Source organism: Choristoneura fumiferana, chromosome 8 (assembly GCF_025370935.1).
Source record: "Choristoneura fumiferana chromosome 8, NRCan_CFum_1, whole genome shotgun sequence".
Lineage (NCBI taxonomy): Eukaryota > Metazoa > Arthropoda > Insecta > Lepidoptera > Tortricidae > Choristoneura > Choristoneura fumiferana.
In genome coordinates, this window is record NC_133479.1 from 3,534,806 (window position 1) to 3,552,257 (window position 17,452).

General features: G+C 37.3%; 1 protein-coding gene across 2 annotated transcripts in view; it reads right to left on the minus strand.

Moving 5' to 3' along the window:
- The window catches only part of LOC141430160 (beta-1,3-glucan-binding protein 1-like), a 44,376-nt gene extending 30,952 nt beyond the window's left edge, over positions 1–13,424 (minus strand). The window contains exons 1-9 of one of the 2 annotated variants that reach the window (XM_074090726.1): positions 13,248–13,424; positions 10,780–11,004; positions 8,724–8,959; positions 7,459–7,592; positions 6,873–7,039; positions 5,764–5,908; positions 3,181–3,260; positions 2,346–2,482; positions 332–1,542 (exon numbers count right to left, since the gene is read on the minus strand). In XM_074090726.1, the coding sequence (XP_073946827.1) occupies positions 1,354–1,542; positions 2,346–2,482; positions 3,181–3,260; positions 5,764–5,908; positions 6,873–7,039; positions 7,459–7,592; positions 8,724–8,959; positions 10,780–11,004; positions 13,248–13,356 (1,422 nt within the window). In that variant the 5' untranslated portion in view covers positions 13,357–13,424 and the 3' untranslated portion in view covers positions 332–1,353. Of the gene's footprint in view, positions 1–331; positions 1,543–2,345; positions 2,483–3,180; positions 3,261–5,763; positions 5,909–6,872; positions 7,040–7,458; positions 7,593–8,723; positions 8,960–10,779; positions 11,005–13,247 lie in introns of those variants that run through there. The other variant, XM_074090727.1, reaches the window with a different exon arrangement.
- Positions 13,425–17,452: the final 4,028 nt, after the last annotated feature.

The window sequence follows — 17,452 nt, forward strand, 5'->3', positions numbered from 1 at the left end:
CTGTCCAGTGGTAGTGTAGGGGTATGGCACGCAGCACAGAATTCTGAGGACCTAGGGTTCGATTCCCAGTGCTGGTCTCTTTTTCTCGTTGTTCTGTGCATCCATGTCTCAGTTTGTATTTTCAATATGGTAAAAAAACCCTTTATTACTATTATAACTTACATGCATTAACTAAATTAAATTGTAAAAAGATTTGTATATTTGAGTATTTTTATTAAAATCATAAAATATTATCTTTGAGGAAGTACAAAATTAAGCATATTTCAATATTCTTATTTTAATTAGGAGCATTTATTTGTCTTGCAAGGGATTTAAAAAGAAATCACAAAAATATATTCAAGTCATGTGTTTTTATTTGCCATTTTCAAAGAAATATCATAACGCAGTCGAGTTTTTGATTGTTTATTAAATTACTTTCTCTTATAAAAAAACATTTTTGATGTAAGCTTTTTTTTGCTGACTGTACTTTTTGTTGACTGTATTTTCATCATCATCCAAACTACATTATGAGTGCCAAATTACAAGTCAACCGACCACTGAAAGTGGGTCAAAAAAATTGACCCAAACATAATCCAATTAAAACATAACAAGTTATAAAAAGCTTGTAAAAAATACCTATGTTTGTGATACCAGTAAAAATCTGGATGAAAATAATCAACAGCTTTGGCGCCGTAACTCAAACCCATCGCGTTCGGCTCGATTAATCCTTACAAAGTAGCTTAGGTGACCTGTCGTTTCGCCAAGTTCAATTACGCAGATTTTCGTTTCGCAGACAACTATTAGCAGATTTTTCTTTTGGCCGAGCAACGTTTGGTATAATTTCGTGACACCTATTATTCGTTTCACCGAGTAGTCGGTAGGAAGAATAGCGATATGCATATTTACGGTTAGTCGATTGTTTGTTTGGTAATTGTTTCAGTTAACCGAACAACTGTTCGCCGAAACACGACAAGCGCAGAGTTATCACAGGCATCAAGATGTAGTTAGGTGCGATGACGAGCGTTAGCGAAGAGGAGTGTTAGGTAGAATTGTATTCAACAACGCACGAGGTGAGCGAGCGAAGCGAGAAAAATGTGAGCAAAATGTGTAGTGTAATCACTAAATCGGCTAAACTAATTTCTGTCAATAGTTGTTCGGCTTATAAGCCAACTGAATAGTCTACTAAAAGTTGAGTTATGAAACGTTAGTCTGTGAAACAATACATCTGCGTACAAATTCATCAGCGTGCCGTTACTCGGGGAAACGTGGTCTGCCAATCAATAAATTGTCGGCGAATCATTAGGTAACCAGCTTGTTAACTTGAATTATTCTGTCTGTAGGATCAATTTTAATATTTTTCTAGTCTTTCACATTCTAAAGGGCATAGACCCTGACGTAGTCAACCTGCAGCGCACTGGTGTCGTCGTACCAGGTCGGGAACCACTGGTCGCGGGCGTTCCAGAAGTTCAGCATACCCTTGTTGGAAAAATTCTTCCAGGGCTTGCTGCTGGTGTCATTGAACTCACGCACTCCACCCACGTTCAGGCCCAGGGACACGTAGAACTGGAAACAATGTTTGAATTATGATTTAAGCTAGAAACACACTGACGGCGGACACTGGCTCCGGCGCGGAGGCGGTACCGGTTGTAATATTGGAGCCAACGTGGAAGAGGGCACACGGATTACCGTGCCACGCTTATTTCCCGCGCGGTATTCTGTGTGCCCTCTTTCATGTTAGCTCGAATATTACAACCGGTACCGCCTCCGCGCCGCGCCGCACCGCCCCGCCACCGCTTTCTGTGTGTTTCAAGCTTCAAGGCAGAGGCTAGACGTATAATACCTAAATATTGTGTTCTACGGATATTTTATCACATATTGTCAAGAGGAGAGCCCTTTGCCCACCATTGGGACACGGTTATAGGCCAAATATAAGTAATAATCGTTTAGTCAAGTGTAATAAGTCGAAAGACGACCGGATGGCGGATGGTTAGAGAACCTGACTACGAATGTATGTATGAATAATACGAATGTTTGTTCTCGGTTAGATATTTACTATGTATTTAAGTATGTATTTATCTATATAAGTATGTTTACCCGTTGCGTATCCATAGTACAAGCTTTGCTTAATTCGGGACTAGGTCAATGTGTCAAGTGTCCCATGATATTTTTTTATTTTTTTTTTAAGCGTACCTATATTGAGCTCACAGTAAGGTAAACGTACGAATGCTCGACACGCTAATTCCCAACAGACAAAACCCTGCTGTCATCTCTGTCGCTAATGACATACAATTAAAGATGCCATCTACTGGGACAGTGACAAGCACTCGTACGTTTACGTTAGTTCCATGTTCAATGTCCTTCCTTACCAGTTTATCGAAAGGCGCCATTACGGAACCCTTGAGCCACATGGGCGCTGCGGGTACATCGTACTCTTTCGCACTCGAATAGAAGTCGGAGCCCACTGTGCCGTACTCTTCGCCGTCGACGTACATTGATATACCAGCTGAGGACAAAGAGATTGGTTAAGCTGTACCACTACCATGAGTTTACAGTGACCGTACTCTATAGCGACGGCGTAAATTATTTGTACCTATGTAGAATTGTACAGCGCCTCTACTAATAATTTACGCCGTCGCTATCGAGTACGGTCACTGTAAACTCATGGTAGTGGTAATGTGCCCTTAGTGTAAGTTTTCGATTACAAAATACGTCTCGATCGCGTTCGCCTCTAGCGCAACGTTTGCGATGTTCGTGTTTCCATACAAATTGAGATTTTAACGCGAACGCGACCGAGACCGTATTTTGTAACCGAAAACTTACTTACACTAAGGGTACTAAGATAATGAAGGATAGCTTCTGTTATAAATGTTAAGTTGGTCAAAGATATCTTTACCTTGTCACTATAATACCTCCTGACAATTATATAAGAAAGACCAAACACAAGTGACAGCGACAAGGTAGTAAAGTATGAACATATTTTTAACCTCGACTGTACCTATAGTTGTTGGTATTTAATTTTTCTTTTGCTACACCAATAAGGCATCATTTTTGAACAATTATTGTTGTGAAAAATGTTGCAATACTAAAATACTTACTGAAATACTACAAAATACTGAATAATTTTCGCGTTCTCATCCGACTGCGGCGACAACCAAAAGGACGGTTATTTACAAGCATTTATTTAACTTAGTTTTAACTTACTTGGTGTCCAAAGCAAGCTATAGTTGTGGAAGGCTGCGTTCCAATTATCAAAACCAATTTTTGTCTTCAAATGCATCGACCTGCAAAAAAAAACTGTTATTCTTATCGAAAATACAAACTGAGACATGGATGCACAGAAAAACCAGAAAAAGAGACTAGCACTGGGAATCGAACCCAGGTCCTCAGCAATCCGTGCTGCGTGCTATAACCCCTACACCACTGCTGGACAGGAATCTAGACACGAATTTTTCCTATGCATACATATCTCAGGTTGCTTATTTCTACTTAAGCAGCAGCACTAGCGACATCTATGTAGCGTCGACAGACGTCACACTCTTTCGGAACCAACCGCTCACCCAGACAAGTGATATCGCTACTAAGCAATCAAATTATGAGTGGTGTAGGGGTTATAGCAAGCAGCACGGATTGCTGAGGACCTGGGTTCGATTCCCAGTGCTGGTCTCTTTTTCTGGTTTTTCTGTGCATCCATGTCTCAGTTTGTATTTTCGATATGGTTTCACGGGATACCCGTAAAAGTAACAAATTTGGAGTTGAAATAAAAAATACAAAAAGACTCCAAAAAACCAATCATAATACTGTTATTCTTTTCTCACACAATGTCAACTCTCTCACTTTTAATGTACAGGGTGTTAAAAAATCCTGTACTTACCTACTATAAACTAAACCCGCATTCACATTTTATCTGTCGTGATGTGTCGTGATCGTGACGAGAGAGATAGAGAGAGATAGACGATAGAGAGAGAGAGAGAGAGAGAGAGAGAGAGAGAGAGAGAGAGAGAGACAGAGAGTATCACAACACAGCAACACAGATCAATGTGAATGCGGGTTAACCCATTAATATGGGTAGCCTTAACAGGCTACTGATTACTAATGGGCATGATACAAGGTAAAGACAATAACGTCTATAGTTGACCTATCCATAACGGTTTTCAACTTCAACTGCGGTGTTGGTGTCCTTTAGCAGATAAAAGCCTGCGATAGCATAGCTGAAAACATGTAACAGCACACTTTAACTTGTGATGCGTATAGTCTAAAATCATCCAGCTAAATGCGATACGATTCTGATAGATCCCAAGCAGCACGACAGGCTGTATAGAAGCTGTATTTTAGTTTTATTGTATTCCACAGGCTATATAGTGAGGCTGTACAAGGGCTGTATAAGCGCTTATACAACCTCTATAAGTAAAAATTGGGCCCCTTGTTATACAGCCTTATGCGTTATTATAGCTGTATAGTTGCTGTATAGCTAAAAAATAGGCTGTACTATAGCTGTAGAAGAGCTGTAGTATGATGTTGAAGAAAACCATAGGCATATAGTTATTCTCTTATAAGTTTCTTAAAAAGATAATAGTTCTCCATTGGTTTTTTATGAGAATTACAATGTGAAATTTATGAAAACAACCGCTTATTCTTTTTAGTTATGATAATGGTGGGCCGCCAATTTACTGTGAAGTTATATAAGTCAAGAATAAATGTTGGACTTTAGGTAGTGATAATTGTTGATTCAACGTGCCGATTTATTTTTACTGGGAAATAGTGCATAGTTTTGTGGAAAAATATTCACGCGCCCGCGAAATACTGAAGAATTCACGAGGAATATTACCAAAACAAGTAAGTAAGTTTATGGTTTTGAGGTTAGAATCATAAGATTGTTAAATAATACTGTACAACAGGTATCACTTATGATTTATTTATCTGAAAATCATAACTATAACTTCAGCAATACTCAAAATAATGTAAGAAGTCATATTTTCTTTTATTGTTATTTGTTCGAAAATGGCGACAGATTTTATACAGCGTAAAAGATATCTGGAGAGTATTATAGATTCCGTGGTTTTACTACGCACTTTCTGGATTCCATTACACAGCTTTTACCCTTTAATAGCCGTTATAATATAATATTTTTATTATATAGGCTGTACATCAGTTTTCAGCAAATAAATTATACAGCCTTACAGTAATACAGATTAAAGCTGTATTACAGAATTCATTTATTATTATAGTTCTATAAAATCATATTTGACAGAAGTTATGAAACTATTACACTGACAAGAGTGTACAGTTACGCATTAATAATAAGCTTTAGAAAGTAGTTTTAATATACCATTATACAGAAACAAGTATAAAGTGATACCATTTTATAACTTATATCTGTAGTAAGTAAGTGATCACATGCAAAATACAGCCTCTATGCAGCTTGAAGGATAACATTAGATTGAAGTGTCAAAAAATGCATAGGGTTTTAAAGTGGAGTTCAAATATTCTGTTTTAAAGCTTTAAGTTTACACGGAGTATTTTATAAAAACTTAGTACAGCTTTAGCTGTATAATAACGGTTTAATCACTTTTATAAGTAAATAATCTTTTCTTGACACCTTTATGGATCACCAGTAGAACTCTAAGTTCTAATAGTGCTGTATATTTGATGTCGGCAACGCTTGCGTGCTGCTTGGGATGTGGCACCCTAAGGCAACTGGAGGTCTATGGGGCAGGCATATGTCCAACAGTGGACGTCCTGTTGCTGATATGATGATGATGATGATGATGAACTAGGGTCAGGTACCTATAGGGCTCCGATTCACAGCCGATGGGTCCTCCATACAGCATCTTGGAGTACTGCTTGTTACCCTTGAGGCAGGCGATACGGATGACACCTGACGCGTAGTTGTTCACGCCGTACTCGTTGTCACGGGGCTCTAGAAGTATCTCTGGAATGGTCAAATAAATTATATAAAACGTAAACAGCTTGGTTCTGTAGTGTATCAAAGTCTCTGGCCATCATCACCATATCAGCCATAGGCGTATCCACTGTTAGACAGTTCCCCCATAGGTCAGGAATCGAGCCAAAATCAAAAGAAATCGAATCGGTTCAACGGGTTAAGCGTGAAGAAGTAAGGGACAGATAAAATTATAAAACTAAATTAGGTACAGGAAAATTAAACATAGTTCTATTTTATTTATTGTAATACTAGCATTTGCGCACTGTTCCCTCGGGAACTGTGCATTTTTCCGGGATAAAAAGTAGCCTATGTCACTCTTTGGCCCATGGCTCTGGATCCATAGCTCCGTTTCGACTTGAAAGACGGACAATATACAAACACACACACTTTCGCATTTATAATATTAGTATGGTTTGAAAATATTACAACATTTAGAACTTAAACAACTGCTGCTATACGCTACCAGGACCAGGGTTCATAATATTGTAAGAACTTAGAAGAGGTCTCATTATCTATTTTATGTTTTTGCCAAATTAGAATATTTTATACTGAATACATATATTATGCGTAGATATATCGACAAACGTTTATCTAATACCTTTAAACGAGCAATTCTTGTGTATATATAAGAAAGAAAGAAAGGAAAAACATTTATTGCCACAAAACACATTAAATAACATTTTATACATAATAAGATTTTATAATTTGTGACAATAATCATTATCAGAAATCTAAATCAATATAATCAGAATCTCGGCTCCGGGATGACCAATCGATTTAGCTTGGTCTTATCTCTGGGAAAACGCTTATTATCGAGTTTTAGCCCGAGCAAAGCTCGGTTGCCCATGTACTAACATTAGTATAAGGGTTAGTCAACAAGCTTACGAGGTGTCAATCTGAATTGATAGATTTACTCAAAACTCAAAGTTCTAAACCTGAATTTCTTCCTCACCAGGATACAACCAGTCTCCAAGTGGCATTTTGGCACCGACGTCGATCCGGCCGTACTTGAAGCTGAACTTCTTCTTGGTGGTGACCTTGGCTGTGATGATGGGTGGCAAAATCTGTGCCCCTGAAGCCTCACGGGCGCAATCTGCTGTACCAAGCATACCAGTACATCTGAAACAACATTATATGTAAGTACAAGTATTTACCCGCGCCTTCGCACACGTAAATCATCAGATCCAGCAGCTGAATTGAAATTTCGGGGGTTTTAAAAAAATCCCATGGGAATTCCCGGAAATTAAATCTTTGTTTTCATTGACGTTACATTAAAAACAATCATGTCTTATTTCATGACTCTAAGACCAGCGGTTGTTGTTTCAAGATTTTATCCCTATCCCGTAAGAATATCAGAATTAAAATTAGCCTATGTTTTATTCTAGATATCCACCTATCTACATACCAAATTTCATCCAAATCTGTTTAGCCGTTTCGGCGTGAAGGAGTAACAAACATACAACTCACTAACTCACAAACTTTCGCATTAGACACCTTTGTACGTTAAGAGGTAAAACTTTGAACTGTTTAATAGTTACCTAGTAGAAAGATCCAAAGACTGTCGGACGAAGTCTTCTCCATACTTGGACTCCAGGGTGATAGGTTTGATGATAAGTCGACCGTCCCTCACTCGGAGATTCCGGTCGTGCAGGTACACGTTGAAGGGATAGTCCTGTATGGAGTAATAACTATTAATGCATTAAATTGGCCAATCAAAACAAGTGATGCAAGGGCGTATCCAGGCGTATCCTACCCCACCTGGTACCTAAGCTGGAAAAATTTTTAAACATTGATTTGAAAATAATTTTTTTCGTTCGTCTAGGAATGTCTTCAATTAGGACTATAAGCACTAAATCAGGATCTGATGAATGGATCCTAAGAAAATCGAGAGAATTCTTCAAATGTTGTAGGGACACCTATGGTAATTTTGATATACTCGTATTTTGTAGGAACCCGCGCATTTGCTCTTGAAAATCATCATTTGGTGAAGTGGAACTGATGATGAAGTCCACAGTTAGTTGACCATCGGAGTTACTACTCAATAACAAGCATTTCACGGGTTGAATTTCAATTACTTTAACACAATTGCTTAGCAGTTTATGCTCCTCGTAATGCATAATATGGTGAAATAGAAAGGGTTGTGAAGCACCAACACTCCTCAATAATGATAGTCTCTGCATCGGAAAAAGCAATCTTTTGTAAAAGGTGACGAGCAGTTGACATTAAATAAATAAAAAATGAAACAATTGTATCTTAGATTATTTACTCAAAAAAGCGTGAAAAAAAATATAATAAAAAATTGATCCGACTACAAAAAACCATGAAATTAATTTATACCAGTCTGAATAAGGTCGGTGCCTCAGCACGAGCCAGCAGGAGTGATTGAAGATCAATATGTAGTGCGTAGGTGAGGTAGGCTACTATGTCTACTCCTGCTGGCTCGTGCTGAGGCATCTACTTCAGACTGGTAAAAAAATATTTTCATGGTTTTTTGTAGTAGGTCAAATTTTTTGTTATAAAATTTTTCGTATTGTATATTTTCTGAATCCGAAGTACAGTCACCTGCTTTAATATCTGCCACAACGGTGCATACAAAAATATCTGACACACTAGAAATAAAGTCATATGAGATATTATGCATATATGCATGATTTACTATGTGAGATATTGGTGGTGGTGGTGACCCATGCGTAATTCAAAATCTGCAGCCACAATCAGCCTAGGACTAACCACACCTTACCTACCATCCAATGCGTGGGACTTGACCCAGCCAAAAGTAGTCAACAAGAATAACACAAATTACCGGTTCCCCAGAGAATTTGATTTCAGGCGTCCAAATGTTTCCTTTAGTGATGCCAGAGTTGAAATTATCTTCGAACAGCAGCTGTCCCTTACAAACAAACCCTGGCATTGAGACGACGGTCGCAGATATTGGGCATGGGAACCCAGCGGGTATGTAATCTGCCACTGGGTTTTGTGGATCCTGGGGTGGGGTGGGGGTTCCAATGTCTACAGGATTGCCAGCTTCGTCAACATATCCTGGAAAAGATAATAATAAATAAATAAACATCACCTCGGCCTGTAAACGTCCCACTGCAGGACAAAGACCTCCTTATTAACATCTATGTACCTTACGGCACTAGACTGGCTGTTTGGAACAAAACGCGCGGCGCATCACTCATCATTATACTTTGACACAACCCCTGTCACGGACGTCAACAAACTATAGTGAAAGGTTCACAAATCCGCGCTGTGAACTAATTTTGTGCGCTGTTTTGATGTAAGAAATATTGCAGTCCATATATGTCGGCGGGCGATCGTATGATCGTACCTATAATCCGCCAGATCACAAAATTCCTAGGCATATCGTGAAATAGCGCCATTTCATGAATTGGCTAAGGGACATTCGCCACATCGTTCAAAACTCACCGTTTAACGATTTGCCTAGTGACGTTAAGGCAGATCATGAAATTCTTACGCATGTCATGAAACGCGGCGTTTGGCCAGCTTAGGCAGATCAATTAAATTCCTAGGAAAATCATGAAACGCCGCCATATCGGTTCTGGCACTTCGCCGGCCGCTGACGCGGCACGCTCGCTTCGCTCGCTCGGCTCGTGCGTTGAGGTCACAATACATACTAACCACTCCTGGCTTCGCTCGTCGTACCTAAATATTTCATCTTTTCTGCATATCTCGATGTGCCCGGTATAGAGCTAGGAATATCAACGAATGCGTTGCTCTAATCGATCTGCCGTATTGTTTCTCAAGCGCATCGTGATATGCCTGGTCAACTTTTAGGCATATCATGAAATGGCGCCATTTCACGATATGCCTAGGAATTTCGTGATCTGGCGGATTTAACGATCGGCCGCCGACATATACATAGACGTCGATGGACCTCCTCATAGAACGATCGGATCACACGTGGACCAAATACGAATTAATAAATAAATAATAAATATCACGGGACAATTCACACCAATTGACCTAGTCCCAAAGTAAGCTTAGCTTGTGTTATGGGTACTAAGCAACGGATAAATATAATTATATAGATATAGATACATACATAAATACATATTAAACACCCAAGACCCGAGAACAAACATTCGTATTTTTCATACAAGTATCTGCCCCGACACGGGAATCGAACCCGGGACCTCAAGCTTCGTAGTCAGGTTCTCTAATCACTAGGCCATCTGGTCGTCAAAAATTGAACACTTCACGAACATTTCATCGGTGTGTTCTTTTTGATGTTTTCCTTCACCTTAACTGTCATGGTTAATTTCAAATCACCTTTTTAAATTCATATCTAATTTCGCATAAATAACCCAGTGGTTTTGCCCGGGCTAGTGGTGGTAGTGGTTTGGACCTACGATTTTCAGTTTATACCAACGTTGCATTTTTGTTAGTTTTTCTCGATTTTTCCATAAAAATTAAATGAAAATTAAAAATGTGGTCTGTTAGAACTGTTTTCTTAATATATAAGTTAATGTGTCTACTCGAATAATTATTCGTGATAGACTTTTATATTCTTTAAAAATAAACCAAAATTTATTAACGGTTTTTAAAGAAAATAAAAGTCTATCACAAATAATTATTGCAGTAGACACATTAACTTACACACGTTGCCAGCTCAGCAGGTATAAACGCTCTTAACCCTTTTCTTGGCATTGTATCATATATGATGCATATTTTAGATCATCTTTTGTATTCCTTTAAAGTTATTTTTGTTAGCTCTACAATAACCTAACGAGGCTTGAATTCAGTACACTTGTTTCAACTTGCCAAGAAAAGGGTTAACAAATTTTTCCGATGATTAACAAAAAGAAGATGATAATGCTGATGATTATCTTACTTACCTGTCACAGTCCACTCCCCATTTTCCTGTCGATATCCCAGCCCGTTTTTAATGACATAAGTCCAGAAATAGATCGTGTCTCCGATCTTCAGCTGGGCCTCTCTATCTCTGAAGGTCCACCGCCCATCCTTGGGCCTGTTGATGTCCCGGGACCACTGCCCCCCTTCCAAACCCTCCATTTGTTCATTGAGCTTGCCGTGGAATGCGAACAGAGTGAAGCCATCATCTGGAAACATATAATAATGAATAAATATATCATGGAACAATTGATACCAATTGACCTAGTCCCAAACTAAGCAAAGCTTGTACTATGGATACTAGGTAACAGATAAAAATACTTACATAGATAAATACATACTTAAATACATAATTATAAATACTTCTTTTTTTTTATTCGAGTGGATGGCAAACGAGCAAGTGGGTCTCCTGATGGTAAGAGATCACCACCGCCCATAAACATCCGCAACACCAGGGTATTGCAGATGCGTTGCCAACCTAGAGGCCCAAGATGGGATACTTGTCTGTTTGTTTGTTTGTTACCTCAACACATCTAAACCGCTGAAACCATTTAGATGAAATTCGGTATACATATAGTTTGAGTCCCGGGAAAGGACATAGGATAGTTTTTACCCCGGAAAATTGCATAGTTCCTTCGGGATAGGGATAAACAAATTTTTCGCGGACGGAGTCCCGGGCAACAGCTAGTCAAATATAAATATCATGCTGCGAGTACAAACAGTCTCAAAAAAACGTGGCCTTGTTATTTGGCTCTACACTTAACATATACATAAAAACCTTCTTTCTTACCTCCTTCCTTAGAAATAACGCCTAATTAAATAGGTACATAATAATTTCCTTATTTTGACATGAATGCATCACAGTTATTTATGTCCCTATTACCTTTTAAAAGTTGTCAGAAATTACGACTAAAAACAGACCATGTTATCCATACCTTTGTATTAATCCATATCCAAATTAATAATTTTATATTCAAGACGGTTTCAATACCTGTAGATTACTTTTTGAATTATTCAAATCGGACATTCCATTCAAAAGATATTACGAAATTAAAAATATCAATCTAACCAAAAAATGCATTTACGCTGACGTGCCCCGGCTTCGTGCGTGTCGGGTATAGTTTTTTGGAAATTGAGCTGAAAAATGTGTGTGAAGTGCCCTTGATTAGAGACCTTTTTAGAGTTCTGTGCCCAAGGGGTAATAAAAACGGGACCCTATTACTAAGACTTCACTGTCCGTCTGTCTATCTGTCACGAAGCGGTATCTCATGACTTGTGATAGCTAGACAGTTGAAACTTTCACAGATGATGTATTTCTATTGCCGCTATAACAACAAATACTAAAAACAGAACAAAATAAATGTTTAAGGGGGGCTCCCATACAACAAACGTGGTTTTTTTGCCGTTTTATGCTAATGTCTAATGTTGTATAATGTACGGAACCCTTCGTACGAGGGTCCGACTCGTACTTGGCCGTTTTTTTTACTTTGCCCGTGCGAAGCCGGGGCGGGTCGCTAGTATATTATACTTAAGGTAAATGTACTAGTGGTCGACATGCTAATGTCGACTAGATGACACTGCTGTAGCTTTTATTGCTAATAACATAAAATGAAAGACAACTACTGGTACAGTGGAACACAAACGTTTACCTTAATGCCTTACCGTCATAACAGGAAAGTCTATAATTTGCTGATGTACAATCAAGGTCATAAATATCTACACACCTTTATGCAACTAACCATAAGGTTGATGTATATTAAAATTTTGACGCTATGGCTGTATAGAAATTATGCCTGGATTGTACCAATGTCCGCGATGAATATTTCGTCGGTTGACAAGAAAAAGTCACTAAGTACTTAATATACTTACAAAGCTCGTATTGTACTATTACCACAGAATTAGTAATAGTACAACTATGCTATTACTTATTCTGTGCTCGTATCTCAGTATGAAATTACTAACTAGATACGACTTTTTGAAGAGCAGTGACTGATTTTTTTGTGTTTTGCTTGGCATCCGGCGATTTATTCAATTAATAGCAATACGGAAGGACAAGTCGCAGGAATTTTGATCACTCCAAATTTAGCATCGAACGGCATTATCTTTAGCTTTTATACAAATGTAATCCTTAGCATCATCTCTTTTATTAATACTTGCAGAAAGATTAATTGAGAAAAAAGACGCCGCAAAACGCTAAATGTTAACCCCCCGCATTCACTGTTGGACATAGGCCTAATGGGGACTAAGAGATTTGGGCTGTTCCCTGACCCATTGTGGATTGAACACCTGCTTGACAACCGAATGGCGGTTTTCTTTCTAATGTCATTTCGCACATTAATTCCGAAAAACTCAGATACGAGTCCGGGTTAGAACCCACGATCCTCACAAGACTATTTATCGCTTCTTGCCTAGGTACTTAGGTACTTATAAATTAATATTTGACAAGTCTTACCAGGTACGGACACTCGCAGTCCTTTAGGGTAAATAGCCTCCAATTTCGCGGAGGGTACTTCATAGCAAAACGTCAAACCCACAAAACAACACAACAAAAACAAATACATGTTAACAAAAATACTTATATTACTTAAATTAACATTACAAACATGTCCGGTCGAATCCGCAACAAAACACAAACTGACCACAATAAATAGGTATTTCTTAGTTATAATTGAGTTAACTTTTAATGTTAGGCGTTAATTACTGGGTCGTAAAGTTCAATGTTCTGTAGCAGGTGCTCTGTTTGTATTGGTCGCTTTACCGGATCTTCCAAACGCGGTGACGTAGAGTATTTTTAATGAAGAAGGGTCACTTCGGCAAAAAACGCTCGTTTATGTTGCTATGGTTACGTTAAGAACATTTAAAAACTTTCTCAACTTTTCTTTTCGAGGTAGAACCTATTATTATCCGGTCCGTTATTAAAATGATATTACATAAGACATCAATTTTAATCTATCCTTACATTTGTCGGCGGAGCTCCGTGCATATACTAAATTTCAAATTAAATAGATTATTGGAAGTGATAATATCCAATCTTGCAAGATCTGTATGATTAGAATTGGATGTAAAAAAATTAATAAGTATACAAAATGCCTTAGTTCTATAATAAAACTAAGGTAAGTATTTAGTATATAAAACTATGCAAATAAAACTTTTATTCGCAAAAACAAAAAGATAACGGCGTCTTTGCTTCGGTTTTTTTTAAATATAAGAATCTTAAATATGATATTTCTTCTGTGGAATTTTCGGCAGTTGATCAAGGTAATAACTACTGGCACGGTGAGTATTTGTTTTTTTATTTTACGTCAGTTCTAAGAACATCATTGTTGAGTTAGACAATCAACATCTATTTAAATCAAGTATTATTTATTCTGACGAATCGTAGAACAGCTTTTCGTTTAATTAGCATATTTTAGTCATTCAACGTCTACATTACTCCTATATTCAAATTTATTGTGTTAGTGTTACGGTTATTTATTTATTTTATTAACAGTCAAGCAATATGATTCCTAGGTTACCACAAAACCATGTTGCTACATACGTCATCAGACAATTTATTAACCCCCGACACAACAAGAGGGGTGTTATAAGTTTGACCGCTAAGTGTGTCTGTCTGTCTGTGGCACCATAGATCAAAGCAGGTTTTGTAGCGATCGTTCTTAGATATGTTATCAAAAATCGGTTCAGCCGTTTTTAACATATCGAACTTTGAAGTGACAAAGGGGTATTCCAACTTATTGTTGGTTAGGTTAGGTTATAAGTACGTCATAAACGTTGAGATAAATGAAATTATTATTAAAACTTTGTATTAACATAATTATTATTGCACCATCGCGAACCGGGGCTCACTGTCCATAATTTAGCCAAGTAATCCATACTTGTAGTAAATACTGTCTTTTATAAACCAGAGTAGCATTCTACGGTCAAATTAATTACGTACAATGGTAAATGGCTCTACAATCCCTGTTCGCGACTGTAATAATTGATGGACTGTTATCACAAATAATAAATATTCTATTCCATTAAAATATTCTTTGTACATTTTATAATTTTAATTGTAGTCAATTATATACGACGCGTATGCGCTTTGTCTTAAAAACCTTTGGTTTAAAAACCGGTCATAAACATTAGTTTGTTTTTATAGAATATAAAAGCCTACCACGAATAATTATTAACTTATATATAGTAGACACATTAACTTATATATTAAGAAGAGTTCTATCGGACCACATTTTGAATTTTCATTAATTTTTATGGAATAATCGAGAAAAACTAATAAAAATGCAACGTTGCCAGCTCAGCAGGTACAAACGCTCTTAATTCAATGTACCTAATTCCTTTATTTTGACATCTACGAAAAAAAATGCTATTTTATATCGGATCCTACTTATAGCATACTTGTATGCATTCAATTTAAACTAACATGTGTGTGCAAATTGTATAAACGACCGATTGGACAAGTAGCGCCACTAAGTTCATTGACACTCCGCAAGACATCGGAAACAAGCACGTCTCGCGACTATCACGTTATGCTTTACACGCGGTGTCTTTAAATAAAGAAGGAAATAAAACATGTTTATTTTAAAGTCATGAAACATCACAATCACAGAAGAGAAAAAAGCATGAGACATAGGTACAGTCAAAGATACTGAAACGCGTACCAGGGCGTACCTTTGTGCCACTTATACGTCATGCGGACGATGGCGGATATCCCGTACACCTGCCAAAGAAATCATAGTGAAATTTTGATTGATTTTTTGGAGTAATATTTCAACTCCAAATTTGTTACTTTTACGGGTATCCCTTGAAACCATATTATTATCGAAAATACAAACGGAGACATGGATGCACAGAAAAACCAGAAAAGAGAACCAGCACTGGTAATCGAACCCAGGTCCCCAGCAATCCGTGCTGCGTGCTATAATCCCTACACCACTGCTGGACAGGAAACTAGACACGAATTTTTCCTATGCATACATATCTCAGGTTGCTTATTTCTACGATGCTACTTAAGCAGCAGCACTAGCGACATCTATGTTGTGCTGTCTCAATTTGTATTTTCGATATAGTGAAATTGATTATGAAAAAGTTCCACCTGGTACGTGATTCAGTTTCCTCGAATGTACATGACGCTAATTTGATGTTTACATCTGATTTCAATTAGGACCTTACTTAAAACTAACACTGATATCAACAACACATGAAAAATAAAAATAAAATAAAATTTAAAACTGACTTTACTACCATTCTGATTTTTTTTTAATTTTCCACGCAACTGTTTAGATTTTAGAGTAGGGGGGGACGCTCGATTTTAATGAAAATTTGCACTTTAAAGTTGAATATTTCGCAAACAGATCACTGAATAGAAAAATCGTTTGTGGCAATCCCCTAATTTTTTTAAAAGACCTATCCAACGATACCCCACGCTATAGGTAGGGTTAGTTGAGAGAAAAAAAAACATAACCTAACTAAGCAACAAAAAGATGGAAAACCACTGACATTGTCCCTTAAAAGTTCAATATGTCAAAAATGGCTGAACCGATTTTGATAAAACAGTTCTAAGATCCTGCTTTCAAATAAAAAAACCGCATTCAAATCTGTCCACCCGTTTAAGAGCTACGGTGCCACAGACAGACAGAGACACTGACACACATAGCGGTCAAACTTATAACACCACTCTTTATGCGTTGGGGGTTAAAAAAGGAGGATATTATCAATTCGGTTGTATTTTTTGTGATAACTTTATTTTTAGAAAACCAATTAAAATATCAAAAATAATTCATAATTAAATCAAATGTCTACCTTAACTTCATCCACGAGTCCGGCTTGCATTTGGCCGTTTAATGTAGATAGCCGGTGACGTGCTGCGAACTTGGCTCCATGTGTACATCAAACTTGTATTGGAGATGAAGATTTAATTCAGTGTCAACATGGACGCCTTGAGGTGTGGACGCGTGTTCTTGTTAGTTTTTAGCATAGTGTTAGCAGCGGCTGAAGATGCCCAATACAGCATTCCTGAAGTAACCATAGAGGCATTTACACCAAAAGGATTCAGAGCTTCCATCCCAGGTAAAAATCAAAATCAGGTAAATTACTCGTAGATATATAAATATAAATTTACTATTTGTACCATCTTTTTGATGTCGCGATTTCATTTCAATGTCAAACCAGTTTCGGTAAAGTTTATGCGCGTTGGAAATTTTTCAAAAATTGTATTTTTTTGGAGTGTAAATGCCCTTAATTGTTTTGGATCGATTTTAGTAGATAGTTTCTTATATAGGTAGGTAGTTAATTATTATAGATTAGATAATAATTGTTTATAATTCAATAGTTTTCAGTTTATTATACTCGTATATATAGTTAACAGCGTTATCGATGAATATAAATGTTGACATATAAAACGATATTTTTTTTCTGTGGTACATTATTGTTCTATTGTTTCATTGAGTTTAATGAGAAGGATGTAATTTATTGATTGATTATTTTGTTATTTTAATTAAGTAAGTTTGTATCAAAACATACTCGCTCCAGTTAACCGTTGGATATCTTCCTTATAAATTGTATGTAAATAATTTTTGGATACGACAGATAATTAAACAGGAATTCTGTGCCTTGCTTAAGTTTTTTTGAAGTGTCACAATAAACAGTAGGTAGGAAATA